Source organism: Amia ocellicauda, chromosome 7 (genome assembly GCF_036373705.1).
Source record: "Amia ocellicauda isolate fAmiCal2 chromosome 7, fAmiCal2.hap1, whole genome shotgun sequence".
NCBI lineage: Eukaryota > Metazoa > Chordata > Actinopteri > Amiiformes > Amiidae > Amia > Amia ocellicauda.
The window spans coordinates 45,078,202-45,094,817 of NC_089856.1; the positions used below are offsets into that span (position 1 = coordinate 45,078,202).

Genomic DNA, 16,616 nt, shown 5'->3' on the forward strand with positions numbered 1-16,616 from the left:
ACGATGATTCAGGCGGGTCTGGTTGGTGTGTTTGCCGTCGCCCCCCTCCCACTGAATTTGCTGGCGATGGGGATCGACTGTGGCTGTTGCTACCCAGTTCCCACCAATGGCCCAGCTTCCTACCCCCCAACCAATACCCCCGCCCGCCCTCCTCGGCCCGCAACCCGGTTCGAGGGGCCCGGCTTCGGCCTACAATGCAATGGCAATGCGAGGCTCTGTCCGCCACTCCGCACGGCCAGGCCCACCGCTCCACGCAGCGCGCAGGGTGTGGGTGTTTTCCCCCCTTTCTTTCTTTCTTTCCACTGTCTATATTACCGTTGTATCATCTTTCCTTATTATCCCCCCCTTATTTAATTCTCTCTGTCAGTCTTCCTAGCTACTTTTCTTGCTAGTTAACTATCCACCCACCTGCATAGCTATATTTGGCATTTTGGTAGGCAGTTCACTATATTTTTCATAATATGCGCCTCATTATGAATATTTTCTTATTATTTCTGAAGACATTTGTAATCCTGTAGTAAAAAGTAATCACATCCTTTAATTGACACTACACTATTCAGACTGAGTGATTACTTATTGTTCATGAAACTCTGCTTATTTATCAGTATCTTTTCAGAGCTTGCTGACACCACATCCGCCTTGACAGCGCAGTAGAGATCCCAGTTGACTGTCACGAGTTGTGAACGGCTGCCCAGTAAACAGTGGACTGCCGCTCCATAGCCACGACTCGCGTCTGTGTCAGATGGAGGGGTGTGAATACTTTGAATACAATGCTGCAGCTGGGTATAACTCTGTGTGCTTATCACCACCTACGCTCTGAGAAATGCAGCTAATGACCTGACTATTTACAGTCTGGGTACTGTGGGTGAGGGAATGCGCATCTGTCTGTCAATCGATCAGTGAATCCGAGCGGTTCCTCTATTTCTGTCCCCGTCTGTCTTCCTCTCCGTCTCTCTAATGACTCATGCGGACCCAAGACACTTGAACTGGGTATCGCAGACATGACAGGGTACGTGCCCACAAACGGCAAGGCTGTCAGATGTATCGGAGAGCCCACAACCAGTCCTCACTCCTTGTATGTGTGTGTGTGTATATATAATATAGATGAGGGTTTACGCTTGTGGACTTTGTGCAGGACAGGGGGGCATGTAATAGGGACTCAAAAATGTAAAATGAATCTCTTCTCTTTGTCCAACCTCCAGAAGATTGACATTGGCTTCACTGCTCATTCTGACTACAGCCCAGGTGCCACCAAAGCAAGTCCACCTTCCTGCATTTGCGGATTAGCTTTTTCTTTTCTTGTAGGTTGACCGATGTTCCATTTTGGCCGCAAAAGAGCTGTCCACCTGCGTCCGTAGTTTGCCAGAGGCTCAGCGTGAGTAACCGAACAGTGAACAGCTTCTGGACTCTACACATACATACATGCACTTTCAGCACCAAAAACACTAACCTTGACAACCTTGACAGCCCTGACCCCTGATCCCTGACCGCACAAGCCTGATGACCTATTCAAACCGCAGCATTCATGGATTTTGAAGAGGTCGGATGAGCAAAAGATGATGAAAATGATATTATAATAAATAGTTGACCAGGCATAAAAGCATTTTGAGGTCAGAAGCAGCAGTGGGTGCTGCACACACCTAACTTGCCTCGATAGTGGCGGGGTCCCTTCTCCTTGTCATAGGTGTTCCGTTGAGGACTATCTACTGGGCTGCTTGCAATTCGGAATAAATAAACACATAGCAGATATTTCACATGATCCTCTACCACAAGATCCATTTCTACATTTTACAGTTCTACGCTATCCATATATTGCTGGGCAGGTACACCATGAGCTTTCCACTAGGCAGCTCTTTCTCTAATGTAAGACCACAAACAGCAGGACACTGGGTTGCACCAGCCAGTCTGTTCCCCCGGCCCCCTCCCCCAGAGCACCTCGAAATCTGGCTCTAGAAACCTTTCAGGACTGGAGCCTGTGAGCTGCTGATCTCTCAGGGTCTTTCTGGTTATGTCCTGTGCATCCCTTTAGCCTTACAGTCGCAGATGCATACAATTCGTATATGATATCTTCAAAACGTGTGCCAGCCTCTTTAATGCATCAGGTGCTTTGTAGATTATTATTACTTCTATAATTTACCCAAAGTCCTCACAGAATACCTCTGGGATCAACTGCAACAGCAAATCGGGGAGACCTGATACAGTATCCCTCCCGTCACCTATCAAAAGAATTTGATGCAGTCATTTAACCCAAGTGGCTGGTCTTGCACTTCACCTTCCCACAAACTAAAGTTAACAGCTGTCTTTTTATGTTGGACTGCTGTCCCAATAAGATTTCTTCTGTAGTGTACAGGATGTCAAAGGACATTTCTCTTTAGAGCAGTATATGATTTATTTGTTTGTTTCATGTTGACAGAACGTGATACTGCCGTTAACTTGACAAAATAAGGTCTGATCGATCTTAACAGGAAATCTCTACTAAACAAAATCAAATAAGTAAATATAACTCTGAGTGTTCTCACCCTAATCTTTATGAAGATGGGCAAAGTTTAAATGTCTTCTACCATTTCACTTGATAAAAATAGAAATATGGTGTGTATTACAGTGATTTGTGTAGTGGTTGTGTAGATGTATTTTGGTTGGAAAAGAACAAGCAAAACACTTGGAGCAGTGGTACCGTGTAAGGAATGGCCAGTCAGGTCCTACCTGTTGCATGTCCCTGTGGAAAAAATCTGGGCCGATTCTAGGGTACTGTGCAACAGTAATTAGTGTCCCCCTATGTACTTCCTGTCACTCATCATAACCAAGTGTGTTCAGAAGCAGTGTTCTATCCTGGGAATAGGTAGATTGATGTTCATTACTCTAATGAAGAGTAAACGGTAGCAGAGAGAGTAACACAGAAAACTATTTTAGATACAGCTGACTTTAAAATGTAAGGAACACAACATTTGAAAATCAGTGATATCCCAGTGGGCCTGAGAATTAACAGAAGGAAGGCTTTCTCTTCTCCACGCCTTATCATGCAAGATGCCTCAAAGTGCATTCTTCATAAAAATAATATTCAAATGTATGAGAATGAATAGATTTAAACAAGGAGTATCCCACAGAGCTGAAATAACAAACATTTTAACACTACCTAAAGCCAGCCAAAGCAACAAACCTTATATTGAAACAAACATGGAAATGCAAAGCCCAATCACCATAGCCTTTGATAAGAGATGTATGTATCCTCATTGTTATTCTTACTATAGAAACCATATAATTTACAAGGCTGTGTAGCATTTTGTTACCTTGTTTTCACTGTTGCATTCTCCACAGGGCTTGTGCAACAGTGCTAATTTCAGAGTGATCTATAGGACATTTTATCATCACAGTGACATGTGGTAAAGTACATTCTTAATTCGAAGAAGTGTCCCCAAACTAAAAAGACAGAAACCAAATCCTGTAAACTAAGCCAAGGGCAGGGAGGGGGTGAGATAGATTGGTTAGATATCTGTATTTTGTTTTACTTGTATTTGTAGATTATTTGCATTTCGCTTACCAAACAAAGGAAACCTATTTGTTGATTAGCAAATCTCATATTGTGCCGCTAAGTTAAGTTTGGTTTGATTTTAATTTTAATGCAGGACCTGCACTGGGGTGTGTGTGTATGGCAGGTGGGCGTGTCAAATGGAGTACAGATTGCTGCACTTGTCTTTACTTTTGGTCATTTAAAACTAATTTATGCCCCCCCCAACACCCCCATGTTCTTGGGACATTTCAGATCATATAACCACATTTGGGGGTATACATCTGGGTTTTTCATTTTGTTTTGAAAGTGGTTGAAATAAAGAGTAATTTTAACCAGTGAAAGAAAAGGAAAGTACAGATAGACCGATTAGCATAAATATATATATTCTGCACACATCCTCCAAAATGTACACCGACAGAGCAAGCATTTCCAGACTTATTTGACAGATAGTTTTCCTCAACAAATTATCTCGCTTTAAAGAGGATTTCTCCTAACGTGTACATTTATCGAGATGTTCAAAGGAAGCACAATCAATTCTTGGCTTGCTGGATTGACATCATGTTCCTTTCTTCGTGTAAGTGTTTGTTGAGGACCCAAGTGTGGTCTCAAATCTCATGCACTTCAAAAAAGATGGGGTGTTGCGAGAATAAGCTGGTTTACATCCATCAGAGGCAGGTTATTGTGTGTGCGTGGATTCAAGCCTCCGTGTTGCCCCAGCCAATGCCGCAAACCCAGCAACGTCTTTGGACACTAACTTTCCCACCCCGCGAGCTGAACGACAGCCCCCCCCACAGTAATGCCCCCGTCTCAATACTCCAGGTCGAGCCAGTATCCCAGTCATGGACTATACACAGCGTGTGGTTACGAACATAAGTAGTAGTGTGAATAAATTGGTACTCTTGAACCAGCCAGGGACAGGAAAGACAAAAATAAAATAACAATCCACCAACAACTGACAAGCGGTAGGTTTGTATGCGTTTTTGTTTTGAGTCAGAATGACACGTATGTGACACCTCCCTACAGATAGTGATAGATTTTGAACACCTTCTCGGTCTCTGCTAGAACAAATTTGTTTTTATTTTATTGTGTGTGTGTGTGTGTGTGTGTGTTTATTTCGGTGTCGATTCGTCAACAAAACAAGTTTCCTGCCCCGTCTCCAGAAAATCCACGCTCAGACTCCCACTCAGGCACCAGATTGAGCATACGGTTTCCCGTAGCCTAGCAACAGGCTGCTGTAATTACCGTGACAGAAATACATTTGCATGGCAGCATCCCATGTCTCTCAAACAATAGGCCGCACTGCCACACACTCGCTCGGCTACTTCCGCTGTGGTTTCTCCAGTGGCGTTTGGGGGTGCAGTGACCCGGCAGTACAGTGCTGGACCGAATGGATGCCAGGCCAGAGATCTCTAGAGTGAGCAGTACGTCCAGATGAACTCAAACTACTGCATTTCCTTATTAGTACTAAGTTAGTGCTGTATTGCGTTCTGCAGATCAACTGAAGCGTCTGAAGGTGCCTCTTGATTGGTTGCTCTTTGCAGTGGTCATTGTGATGACACTCTCTGGAGGCAGCTCTTATCCCTCTTCCTAAAACATCTCTCTCTCTGGTTGGGAGTGGCTGCTAAGCGTGACATCACAGACTATTCTAGTTCCTTCCAGAGGTGTTCTACAGTCTTGCGGTCAGGTGACTCTCTAAACGCTACTCCCCTTGAACTACAGTGACATTCATGGCTGTGTGACACCAGCAGATGATGAAATCCCACCTTATACACGGCCAATCAGGAGAACAAGAATACAGGAATCAGTTTAGCCCAGTGCACTAATATTGGGGTCTGATCCCTTTTAAAAAGTGTCAGTGTATCTATTGTCTGTTGACCCAACGCTTTAGGTAAAGCAGTGTATTCAATCCCCGCCATGTTGAGGCCCATGGGTATATATATAAATGCTCGGTAGTACAGCCCTGACGCTCAGGTCTTTGACTGTACAGCATGGTCCAGAGTCTCTGGACACCCATGCTGACCTGTGGGAACAATCCCATGTGGCCGTGCTGCATAAACCGTAAGGATGACTCCCCCAGCTTGGCAGCTCACATGCTGAATATCGTACATCTCTCCCCACCACCCTCCTTCCTCCTCCATCTGTACACCCTTTGCGTGCACAGAGACAGCCTCCCACACTCGCACACAGCAGAGAGAGAGAGAGAGAGAGAGAGAGAGAGTGTGAGAGAGAGAAAATAAAAAGTAAGGCCCTATATCTAAGCAACAGACTAGGCGATTGCTGTGACAGTTTAACTTGCATGAGTGCATGAGTGTGCTTGTGTGTGCGTTATGTGTGTATATAATTTGGGGGTGGAAATACATTATCATAGAGCCATTGATTCCCTTCTGTCATAATTCGCACATCGTACCAGCTCTCCTCAAGTGGGCTCTGACGGCTGTAGTGGCAGTGCGAGGACAGTGAGACATGGAGGCGTTACCGAACATCAACTTTGTCATTTTAAAATAAAAAATATATATTTTCCAAGTAATCTTACTGCAGCACCTGGCGTGTGGAATTGTTGCGTAACACAGAAGCAATGTCATCAGGCTGGCTGGGAGCGCAGACTTAAGACTGACCGTGAGGGTATGTGCAGTATTGAGACTGTAGACAGTTATTCTCTGTGAATTTAAATAGGGTGCGTGCAATCCCACACTCCTCCTTGGGCTTAACGACCAAATCAATCTCTTGGATAGACTCGGAGGAATCATATGCTCTTCCTCCCCACCGTGCAGGCAGTTGATCCCAGAGGTGTTTTACTGTGGTAAAGGCTGCAAAATGTTTCTCTGTGCTATTCTCCGGGGAGCCACTGTGTTCCCCTCCCAGCTTCGTGATATGGTTTGCTCACCACTATGGTAGATGTACAGCCCTTGCCCAAGTGTAGCAGGAAAATGTGTTTTTCTCCAAGCTTGAGATTCAGTTCCCTTTCGCCAGCCTGGCAGATGCACTGCACACCGTACCCAAGAAACCCACCACAATTAGCAACAGCGGGCCCATTCATTAAATTCAGTCAGTTTTTTTCAGCTCAGCCCGACACTGAATTGAATTCATGTTTCTTCTCAGTTTGCGCTTGTAGCTTGTCATATTCAGTGTCAGGTTGTAATGCGGTTTCTGTTTAGGATGTTAACCCTTCCCTCCCCTGCAACACACACGCACAGGCAAACCTCAAAGGAAAGGTTACAAAATGAGTCGTCAATCCCCCACACTGTTCACACTTCTGTTAGCCAGGTCTTAAGCAGTATTTGGGATTCATTATTCCCATGTGATGATTCTTTGAATTATTTAAAACCCTTCTTTATGTAACCCCTTATGCAAGCCTAACCTGGCAAATTTACCATCAGATTCTAGCACTTTCAACATGTTATTTCAGTTTTACATTGCTTTCTGAAGGTTATATATATATATAACAAAGAAACCAGGGTCTACCATAGGAAACATGCCTGAGAAATATCACATTATTTATACAGCTGGGTACAACAGCAGTGCCCCCCACCTGGGGATTGAACCCACAACCCTCCACTCCAGAGTCCTAACCACTACTCCACACTGTCAACACTATAGTAAACTATAGTAAAACCATGTTAAAAGTGCAAGATTTCTATGGTATATTTACCAGAGTAAAGTGGCCTAACTTTGTTTTCCAACCTCTCTCTCTCTTCCAGGTGCTGTGCCAGAGGACAAAGAGGAGGTGTGGGGGGGGAAGGGGGGACGAGGAGAAACACGAGAGAGGCAGAGCGTACAATGGGGCGATGCAGGATGAGACGGCCGGGTTCCTTGTGAGCAGAGGAGCGTCTGCCCCCAGGGGAACACACCCCACCACGAGGACGGAGAGCGCGGAGGGAGGAGGCGGAGAAGGAGGAGGAGGAGGAGGAGGAGAGGGGATCAGGAGGGAGGCAGCGAGGCAGGCAGGGGGCGGAAGAGGAAGAGGGATGGCCAACGGCAGCGACAGCAGCGATGGGGGACACCCTTTGGCGGCGGTGGCAGCTGTGGCGGGGGGCGGAGGGGGAGGGGGTGGGGTGTCGTTGGTATCCACCTATGCCAAGCTCGTCCTCCTGGGCCTGATCATCTGTGTGAGCCTGGTGGGCAACCTGGTGGTCTCCCTGCTGGTGCTCAAGGACCGAGCCCTCCACAAAGCCCCCTACTACTTCCTGCTGGACCTCTGCCTGGCTGACACCATCCGCTCGGCAGTCTGCTTCCCCTTCGTCCTAGTGTCCATCAAGAACGGCTCCGCCTGGACCTACAGTGTGCTCAGCTGCAAAATTGTGGCGTTCATGGCCGTCCTCTTCTGCTTCCACGCCGCCTTCATGCTCTTCTGCATCAGCGTGACGCGCTACATGGCCATCGCCCACCACCGCTTCTACTCCAAACGCATGACTTTCTGGACGTGCGTGGCTGTGGTGTGCATGGTGTGGACACTGTCGGTGGCCATGGCCTTCCCGCCCGTCTTTGACGTGGGCACCTACAAGTTCATCCGTGAGGAGGACCAGTGCATCTTTGAGCACCGCTACTTCAAGGCCAACGACACGCTGGGCTTCATGCTCATGCTGGCCGTGCTCATTCTGGCCACCCACGTGGTCTACATGAAGCTGCTGCTCTTCGAGTACAAGCACCGCAAGATGAAGCCCGTGCAGATGGTGCCCGCCATCAGCCAGAACTGGACCTTTCATGGGCCCGGCGCCACAGGGCAAGCAGCTGCCAACTGGATCGCGGGCTTCGGCAGGGGTCCCATGCCGCCCACTCTTCTGGGCATCCGGCAGAACGTGCACAACCAGAACCGCCGCCTACTGGGCATGGAGGAGTTCAAGGCTGAGAAGAGGCTGGGCCGGATGTTCTACGTGATCACCCTGTTTTTCTTGGTGCTATGGGCGCCCTACATTGTGGCCTGCTACTGGCGGGTGTTTGTCAAGGCCTGTACCATACCTCACCGGTACCTCTCCACCACGGTGTGGATGAGTTTTGCCCAGGCCGGGGTCAACCCCATCATCTGCTTCTTCCTCAACAAGGACCTGAAGAAGGGGCTCCTGGCCCACTTGCCCCCTTGCTGTAGGACTAAGCCGCAACTCCCCAGGGAGCCCTACTGTGTTATGTGAGGCGTGGGGGTGGGGGGGTAGGGGAGGAGGTTTTGGTGGGGATTCTTGTGGCCGAGCGTGTTTTGTTTTTTTATTTTTAAATATATTCCTTTTTTTAAGGAAATTAAATAGGGAAAAGCTATTGCCCCCCCTGAGAAAACACGACCGAGCATAACCACAACCCGAAACAAACTGAGCCATTCCCCCTGGCCTCTGCTGCCACCATCCCTCTCCCGGCCAAACAACACCAAGCCACGTTTGGGAGCTAAAGGACAAGAATCGCAGGGCCATTCTGAGACAGGTTTAAGGATTGCAGATTTTAATTGAGAGCAGGATTAAACAACCGTGCAGTTATCCTTCCCTTTCTAATTCTTAACCCTTTCACATTCGGCAATTCGAGTAGTAGGGAGACAAATCTTATTTTCACTGGCTGCGATATATCCATTATTAATTTACTGAGGAAACCATAGTCGATTTGTAGTTGGTAAGTGGCAAAGACATAAGGAATAATAAGACAATGTTTGTTTTGTAGCTAATATCGGTCAAAAAAACTAAACAAAACACAAACAAATGCAGGTGACAGGATACACGGTTGGACGCAGTGAAACTAAACGTCTCTGTAGGGGTCACCTCCAGGGAACACTTTCAGTGCTACCTTAGACAGCACTAAAATTTTGGCTGCTTTGAGACAGACCCCACCTTGTCTTCATTCTGAAAAATTTAATAAAGTAAATCCCTTTATGATTAGCAACCATTTCATACCCTTCAAACCAGTGATGCGGCGTATCAACTGCTGTATCAAAGAATAGTTTACTGCCTCTATCTGACGGCTGCTGAGGGTTGTGTGGTTTTTAAGTATTATTTTAATGGAAGAGGCTGGGAGGGGAAGGAAGGGATGGGTTGGGCTGACAGATGGACGTGGCTGACGGTGTTGATTTTTAGGTTGGTGTCTCAAATAGAATCAAATTTAATTAAATGAAACAAAACAAATCTTAAAGAGGGAGTGATGAACTAATGTAACAGTCATAAAAAGTACCAGATGATCACATTCAGTTCAGAGCCCAAAATAATAATAGTACTTTGGTACCCTTGACCGAATATAGTTGCCATTTGGAATGCCAACCCTGGAGGTTTCCCACAATGCACCAAAGGGCAAGAGGGGGATCAGAGAGGGGGCACTCACTGAAATCTGCACAGGCTTATGAGAGGCATGGTGAGTGGAAGCCTGGGTAATCTTCCCGATTTCCCACAGGACAAAGCGCACAGCTTTGACACAGAGACAGGATGTTAGTGGCAAAACTCCAAGCTCACAAAATAGCCGGCACCAACCCCCATACTGGGTTTCTACTGAAGCCTGCAGTGAAAAAGTGATGATGTATTTATAGCCACTTTGTCATTCTTTTGCCCTGGGTCAGACACCAGCACTAGTAGAGGTAGTCCACTGGAGTCAGTGCCACAGATATGGAAGGGAAAGGATCTTAAAATAAATACAAAATTCAGATGAGGGCAAAATGGGAAGTGGGATTATTGATTTGAGAACAAACCCAAAAACACGTCTAAAGGATGAACCAACATTGCACAAATGTCCAAGTAAGGAAGGGCAAGGCAGAGATCCAACTGGAAACTTCCCCCTCCAGCCAAGATAGTAAACTTTTGCGCAGAGAGAGCGGTCATTCTGGCTTACGTGTAGGGAAAATCAAGGGCTGGGTCTTATTTCTCATACACGTCAGTAAAATTGTTCTGGAGTTGCGATGAAGCTCACTGACCCGTATTCAGCCAAGGGTGGGAACAGAGGCTCACAGCAGCCCACAAGTGTAGGTAGGGTGTTACAATGTGTTTGGGGGGGGTTTCCTTTTCATTTTGTTTTAACGTTGATCTACTTCCTTGCTGCCCATGTATGTTGCAAAAAAATAATCTAATAATACAGATAATAAATAATATTAATAATAACAATAAAACAAGATTCAGGTTTCTACTAAAACTGCAAAAGAACCAAGAATCAAATTCAGCTGGAACATCATTATATCATTATAATGGCCTTACACAGTTAAACGTGGGTGAAGGGGAGCCAGACACAGACCGACTTTTTTTTCAGGGGTTTTTAGTATTTCCTTCGTCAGAACGGGACCACAGGACGGAAACGAACAGACAAGCGGAAAATACAAAAGCACTGTGGATTTACAGACTAGCAGGGGACTGATTTACATTTTCTTTCTCGTATTTTTATTTTTGGTTTGTTTTGCCTGGGGTGGGTTTTAAAAGAAGAAGAATTAAAAGATGTTGCCTCTCAGTCTTTGGGACCTACGTTGCAAACACACCAAGGGATCTACAAAATACATTTTTAAAAAAAGGAAAAAAAAAAAATGAAAATTGCCAAAACCACAAAATGAGCATAAGACTTTGCACGGAAAAAAAGTAGGAACGAAACCGTTCCACACAAACAAAACTTGTGTCTTTCAGGAAGTAAGAAGGGAGCTCTCTTGTTTCTGGAGGATTTCTTCAAGACACTTCGTTTTTTTCTTTTGTTTTCCTTATTATTTTCCCGCTTGGGGAAGGTGTGTGTGTGTGTGTGTGTGTGTGTGTGTGTGTGTGGGTTTGTGGGTGGGTGGGAGAGGGTGGGGGGGGTCCTGTGATTTTGGGGTTTTAACACTGGGGAGGGGAACGGGGCGGAGATGGGAGGCGTGTGGAGAGGGGAGGACAGGAGTGGAGGGTGTGGTTTTTCTAAGACAAAGAAATGCCTACTTGAACTTTTTTTGTAAAAGAAAGAAGGAAAAAAAGAACAGAACATGAAGTCTCTTCAGGCATTCTATCTTTTGTAAATTAACTGTGACCTCTGTACTATTTGATGTGTATAATATGGACAAATGGACAATTTCAAAAGGGGTGGGAGGGACGAAAAGAAGAAGAAAAAAAAAGATTCTCGGATCTCGACCATCGACTTTTTACCACGCATGTGAGTGTGTGTGCGCGTGTGTGTGCGAGGGGATGGGTTTAAAGGGATGGGAGGGCCTGCGTCGGGGGGGTGGGGAGGGGCGGTGGGGGTTGGGGCGAAGGGGAGTTGGGGGGGTTGAGGGAACTTAGGCAGAAGTGAAGTGAAGGGTATTTAAACAATAAGGAAAAGCAAAAAAGGCCACAGACACGTGAAACTCTTTGAAAATGCCACTTTTGTTACAGACATCAGTGTTTCAGCCTTGATTACTCCGTTACTCCTTCCTCCAGTTACTCTTCCCATACATGATCACTTTCCTGTTGCTGGAGGGAGCTTTGTGTCAACCAGGCTTTGTGCTGAATTTGGGGATTGCTGTTTCATAGCTGCCCCAGGTTGGGAACACAAAAAGTGTTTGTTGATCATGCCCTATCCCGATTCACACGCTGTCATGACGTGCACCTGTGAGGGCTGGGTCACTATCACGATATATCGTAAGTGTAAGGGCGTTATGGTGGCATCTTCCTTCCCTGAGCTTAGTGGTGCATTCAAAGCCTCCGTATCAGGGGAACAGTGTTTCGGCGTGGCGGGTCTGTCTCTCTGCTGGCAAGGCCGAGTGGATCGGGTGCTCAGAGGTGAGCCTCAGACAGCAGTTTGAAGCCGAGCAGAGGCTCTGACCACACATGTATTCTAGGGAAGCACATCGTGATGCATAGGTTTTTAACACGACAATACGAAGTGTGGGAAGAAGAAGAAGCAGGGATCGTTAGGTAAAGGGGTTTGGTTGCGGAGATTGGAAGGGACCATTCAGAAAAGACAACTGAAATCCCACCGGACCGAGGACTGCGTTAACACACGGCCCTGAGTGACCGAGCCAGCCCAGCTTAGCGTAAATCAGCCGTCTCCAGCCCGTCTCTCAGCCTGAACAGTGTTGCCCAGTTCAGTATTAAGTGCAGAGAGTGACAGGGAAGACTGACAGAGGAAAAGGCAAACTGTCAATTTCAGTTGGCTTTCTGGAGAGGAAGATTCCTCTCATCCCCATTAACAGAGCTGGAAAGACTCAAGTCATCCATCGTTTCAATTGATCCGTTCATCCGAGAGCCACCTGACTGAGCCCAGAACGTCTGAAGGCTGATGCCCGAATGCAGTACAACCACCAGTCCATCCATGGATATACATGTAAATAAATTAACACTACAAGACTTCTTATCCCTGGGGGAGTGATCACTGTGTGACAACCCATTTCCACTAAAGGATGTAGGTAACAAATATTATTCAAATATTGTGCTCATCTGATGCTGTTGAGAAGCTCTGCCTTTTCTAGATTTACTTCCATGTTAAACCATAATTCTTTAGAAGAGCTTGGAAAACAAGCCCAGCCAAAAGTTTCCATAGTAATCTAAAATCCACAAGATCCACAGAAAAGCATGCGCTAGTTCACACAGGCTGCCAGTGTCTCTGGGGAAAAGAATGATTTTGCTTTGTGGTCCAACTGCAAGTGAGGTCGCTCACATCCCGTCTTTGGGCTCAGTCTCGCGCCTGCCACCAACGCAGAAGAAAATGGACAAGCAAACAAACCTTAAGGACTGATGTTTCTCTTATGTTGGAATTGTCCACACTTACTTGTTTATTACAAATGTGATCTTTCATCAGCTTGGTTTCACTCCTGGGACACTTAGCCGTATGGGAGAGATAGACATCCACGCAAAAGCATGCATTTTGTGTCCTTGGAAGACATCTCACAGGTGTGTAATCATTGCCCTCTATTGTCGTGATTGACTGGAAAGTGCTGGATCCAAGCTTCCTCTTACTAGCCATGAATCTGCACGATACACAGAGCTAACTATTTTGTAAGTCACCCTGGATAAGGGTGTCTGCTAAGAGATAAATCATAATTATAACCCCTATTTATTTAATTTTTTTCCTGATTATGCCCTGGAAACCTGTTGAAGACCAATCGAGACGATGGGATTTGAGGTTAGAAATGATTCAACTAAGCTCTGACTGTGCTTTCATTCTGTATAGTGCAGAGCAGACCCCAAAGACAGACTTTTATTGGAAAGACTAGTGATTGTGTATTTTACTTCCCCGCCATTCCAAATAAGTCTGCAAAATTGTTCAAGGTTTTCGACTGTGGAGCAAAACAGCTTGAAATAAAACAATATTAACTCCTTTGATTGAAGAACTTCAATAGTTCTTTATTTAAGACAAAAACAAAACAAAAAAGACTCAGCTTGATCTTAAGTCGCATTTTATCCCAAAGAGTTTCAGGTCGTGTTTGTGGTATACAGACAAGAAACAACAACACTGCTGTTTTCTAAATGACACTGGACAGGACAAGAGAAAGGGGTTGGGATCAAGTTTAGGAGACTTTTTTCTGTACATTTGAAGTGTTTTTTTTTTTTTTTTTTTTTTTCAACTTGACAATAAAAAAAAAGTCTACTTTTGATGCATTCTTGACTTGGATGACTGTATGCTCATTAAGGTTTTGTACACCTGTTTTTCAAATAGCCGATTGCTTTTGTCATTTCAGGTGACTCAGTGTTGTAAACAGATTAACACCCTCTCATTGAAAAGACAGAAAAAAGATGAGTAAAATTACATGATGTGTATTCTATTTTTGGTAAAATCTTTTCTTAGGTTCTCGATGTTCTCAAACCTATGTTACCAAAAGTATTGGGACACAAGGCAGAATACATGACATCCTACAATGTATTTAGTTTGAAGTTTGGCCGCCACTGGTCTTTAGGAGTAATTTCAAATCTTGTTTTAGGCCGCCGGGGGGGGGGGAGGTGTATTTTGCCATTCCTGACTCCCGATCTTCCCCTTTCTCCTTCGCGGGTCATCAAGCTCCTAAGTGGCTCCCAATAGGCAAACATGTTAGGTGGTGTCTGAGCGGGGACCGGACCAGAGCTCTAGATTCGTGTAGAAGCTGTGTGGCGATGCAGGTCCCGGCAGCGGAGAAACACCACCAGGCTTTGAAAATGAAGCAAACAGCTGCTCCAAGTACCGGCGCAGCAGCAGATGGCTCTTCCCTGGGAGACACTCGCGCGCCACAAAAGACAGCACTTCCGTGTGGATGTGCCGAACAGGTGTGATTGCGGAGCGTCCTGCGAGCTGGAACCGGGCCCCATCGGGGACTGCACTGTGCAGTGATGCGCTACTTGGATGATTACAGTGGCGGGTCCCCAGGAGCTGACGTGCCTGTTGTTCTGCTAAACAATGGCAAAGTGAGAAGACGTGAAACTCCGTAAAGACAAGTCAGTTCTGCGCGCTCTGAATGACTGGGTTTACACACGCACAGTAATGCACCCATAGGAACCGCACTGCACTTTCATCTTTAACTGCCGTTTTAACCCTTACGATCCCAGCGTAACAGGGGCCTGGTCAATTGGGACAGTATATATTTTGGCAAGTACTTGTGGCATACACGATACACCGGGCTGAAATCCCAGCCTGTCTCAAAGTGCAGGCATCTACGAAGCTGGAAGGTCCACTTTTTTTTGCAACAAAATTAGAAAAACAGATCAATAACCGTCAATTGTAAATAGATTGATCCAAAAGCCAAGTGTTGCATCGTTACTGAAGGTTCGATTTTCAGAATAAAACTGGTCAAAACAGGAGACTTGTCAGTGACTACAGTGTTGGGGGGAAATCACTATTGCCTCCTCCTGCTGTAGAGAACCAAACAAGGCCTCCTCCTCCTCTCTCTCTGAGCGCCCTCCCATCTCAAGGCTGTGACGTCTGCCAGAGCTTGTTAGTTGTAGTTCTATTCGCAGCGCTCTGTTAGAGGATAGATGGACCTTAGCCCTGATTAAATCTGTCTGTGTCCCTAAGTGGGTTAATCAAAGGTAAGCCGGGGAGAGAGAGAGGGAGGGAGGGAGGGAGAGAGATAGCGAGAGCACTCCTGACCTGGATGTACAAACTCCGGCTGGGATCGAGCTCACAAAAGCTCCCGGCCACTTCACTCTCCCACATCTCCTCTGAGTAGCACAATCCTGCATGAACCCTTTTATTTTTAGGTAGAATAAAATCTTTTTTTTTTTTGGTACTATTCTGAATCTCTTTTTATTATTAATGTTAGTTTTTTTGCCCACAGAAGACCCATGTTTAATTTTCCAGTACCTGCTGATAATGTCAGTCTTGCATCCGTGAAAGTCAGGATCAAACTGTGCTCATCTCCTCCCACAACCTAAACTTAGCTAAAAAGGCAACACAAGTACAATAAACGCACACACTTTAACCAAGGAACAAGCTGAGGAAACCAGGCGTGTCAAGGGATTCGGTTGGTGGGGGTGGAGGCCTGAAGTCAGCCTCTGTATAGGGCAGGAGGCTCCTACCCTCGTGTGTGAGTGGCCGCTTAACAGTGCAAAGAAAAGGAGAGATTTCAACTGTATTCTCAATCTGCCACTCAGACACCTCCAGTGCAGCCCAGCATCTAAACTGCTCCACCTTCTCATTTAATGTGTCCCTTCAAAGAAAAAACAGATGGACACAGCAAACACAAAGCCTGCTCTTTGGATCAAGTCTTGGGGGGACAAAAAAAAGACTACACTTCACATCCCATGAAAAACAACAACAAGCTTTTCTTTTCCAGCTTCACACACATCGCAGTAACCATTTGCTTCTTTAGTGCTTCCAGCGTGTGATTTGTCAATTTTTTAAGGAAAGCCGACTTGACTGTGCCGAGTGAGAAAATCAACACAATCCATGCCATTTGTGGATGACAGTGACTACAGAACATGGCACCGCTGCCACAACGCATTCGGGACGCGTCGGGAGAGGACGTGGAATCTGAACGCGCTCTGGAAAAAATCAGACCTCGCTGTTTGTTTATTTTTTTCGGCCGCGATGTGACAGTGTCACCCAGACGCACCGAAACTACACGAGGGGGAATTGGAGTGAAGTGGACTGAGGGTGATGCTGTCAACTCGGTTTGCCGTCGTGGAGAGACATCTCAATTCACTTGGTCAGATATCACCCAGAGAAGGAGAACTAGAGGCAAGATGGGTCTGTTCTCAGAGTTTTTTCACACTTGACAACAACAGTGAGAGGGAGTGTTGATAAGCATAGACAG

The 16,616-nt window shown here is 46.0% G+C and overlaps 1 protein-coding gene across 1 annotated transcript; it reads left to right on the plus strand.

The window, feature by feature from the left end:
* The first annotated feature begins 7,473 nt into the window (after positions 1 to 7,473).
* On the plus strand, positions 7,474 to 8,634 carry gpr173 (G protein-coupled receptor 173). The gene has a single exon (XM_066709882.1). It carries the CDS (start codon positions 7,474 to 7,476, stop codon positions 8,632 to 8,634), a length of 1,161 nt encoding a protein of 386 aa, XP_066565979.1.
* The last annotated feature ends 7,982 nt before the right edge of the window (positions 8,635 to 16,616 follow it).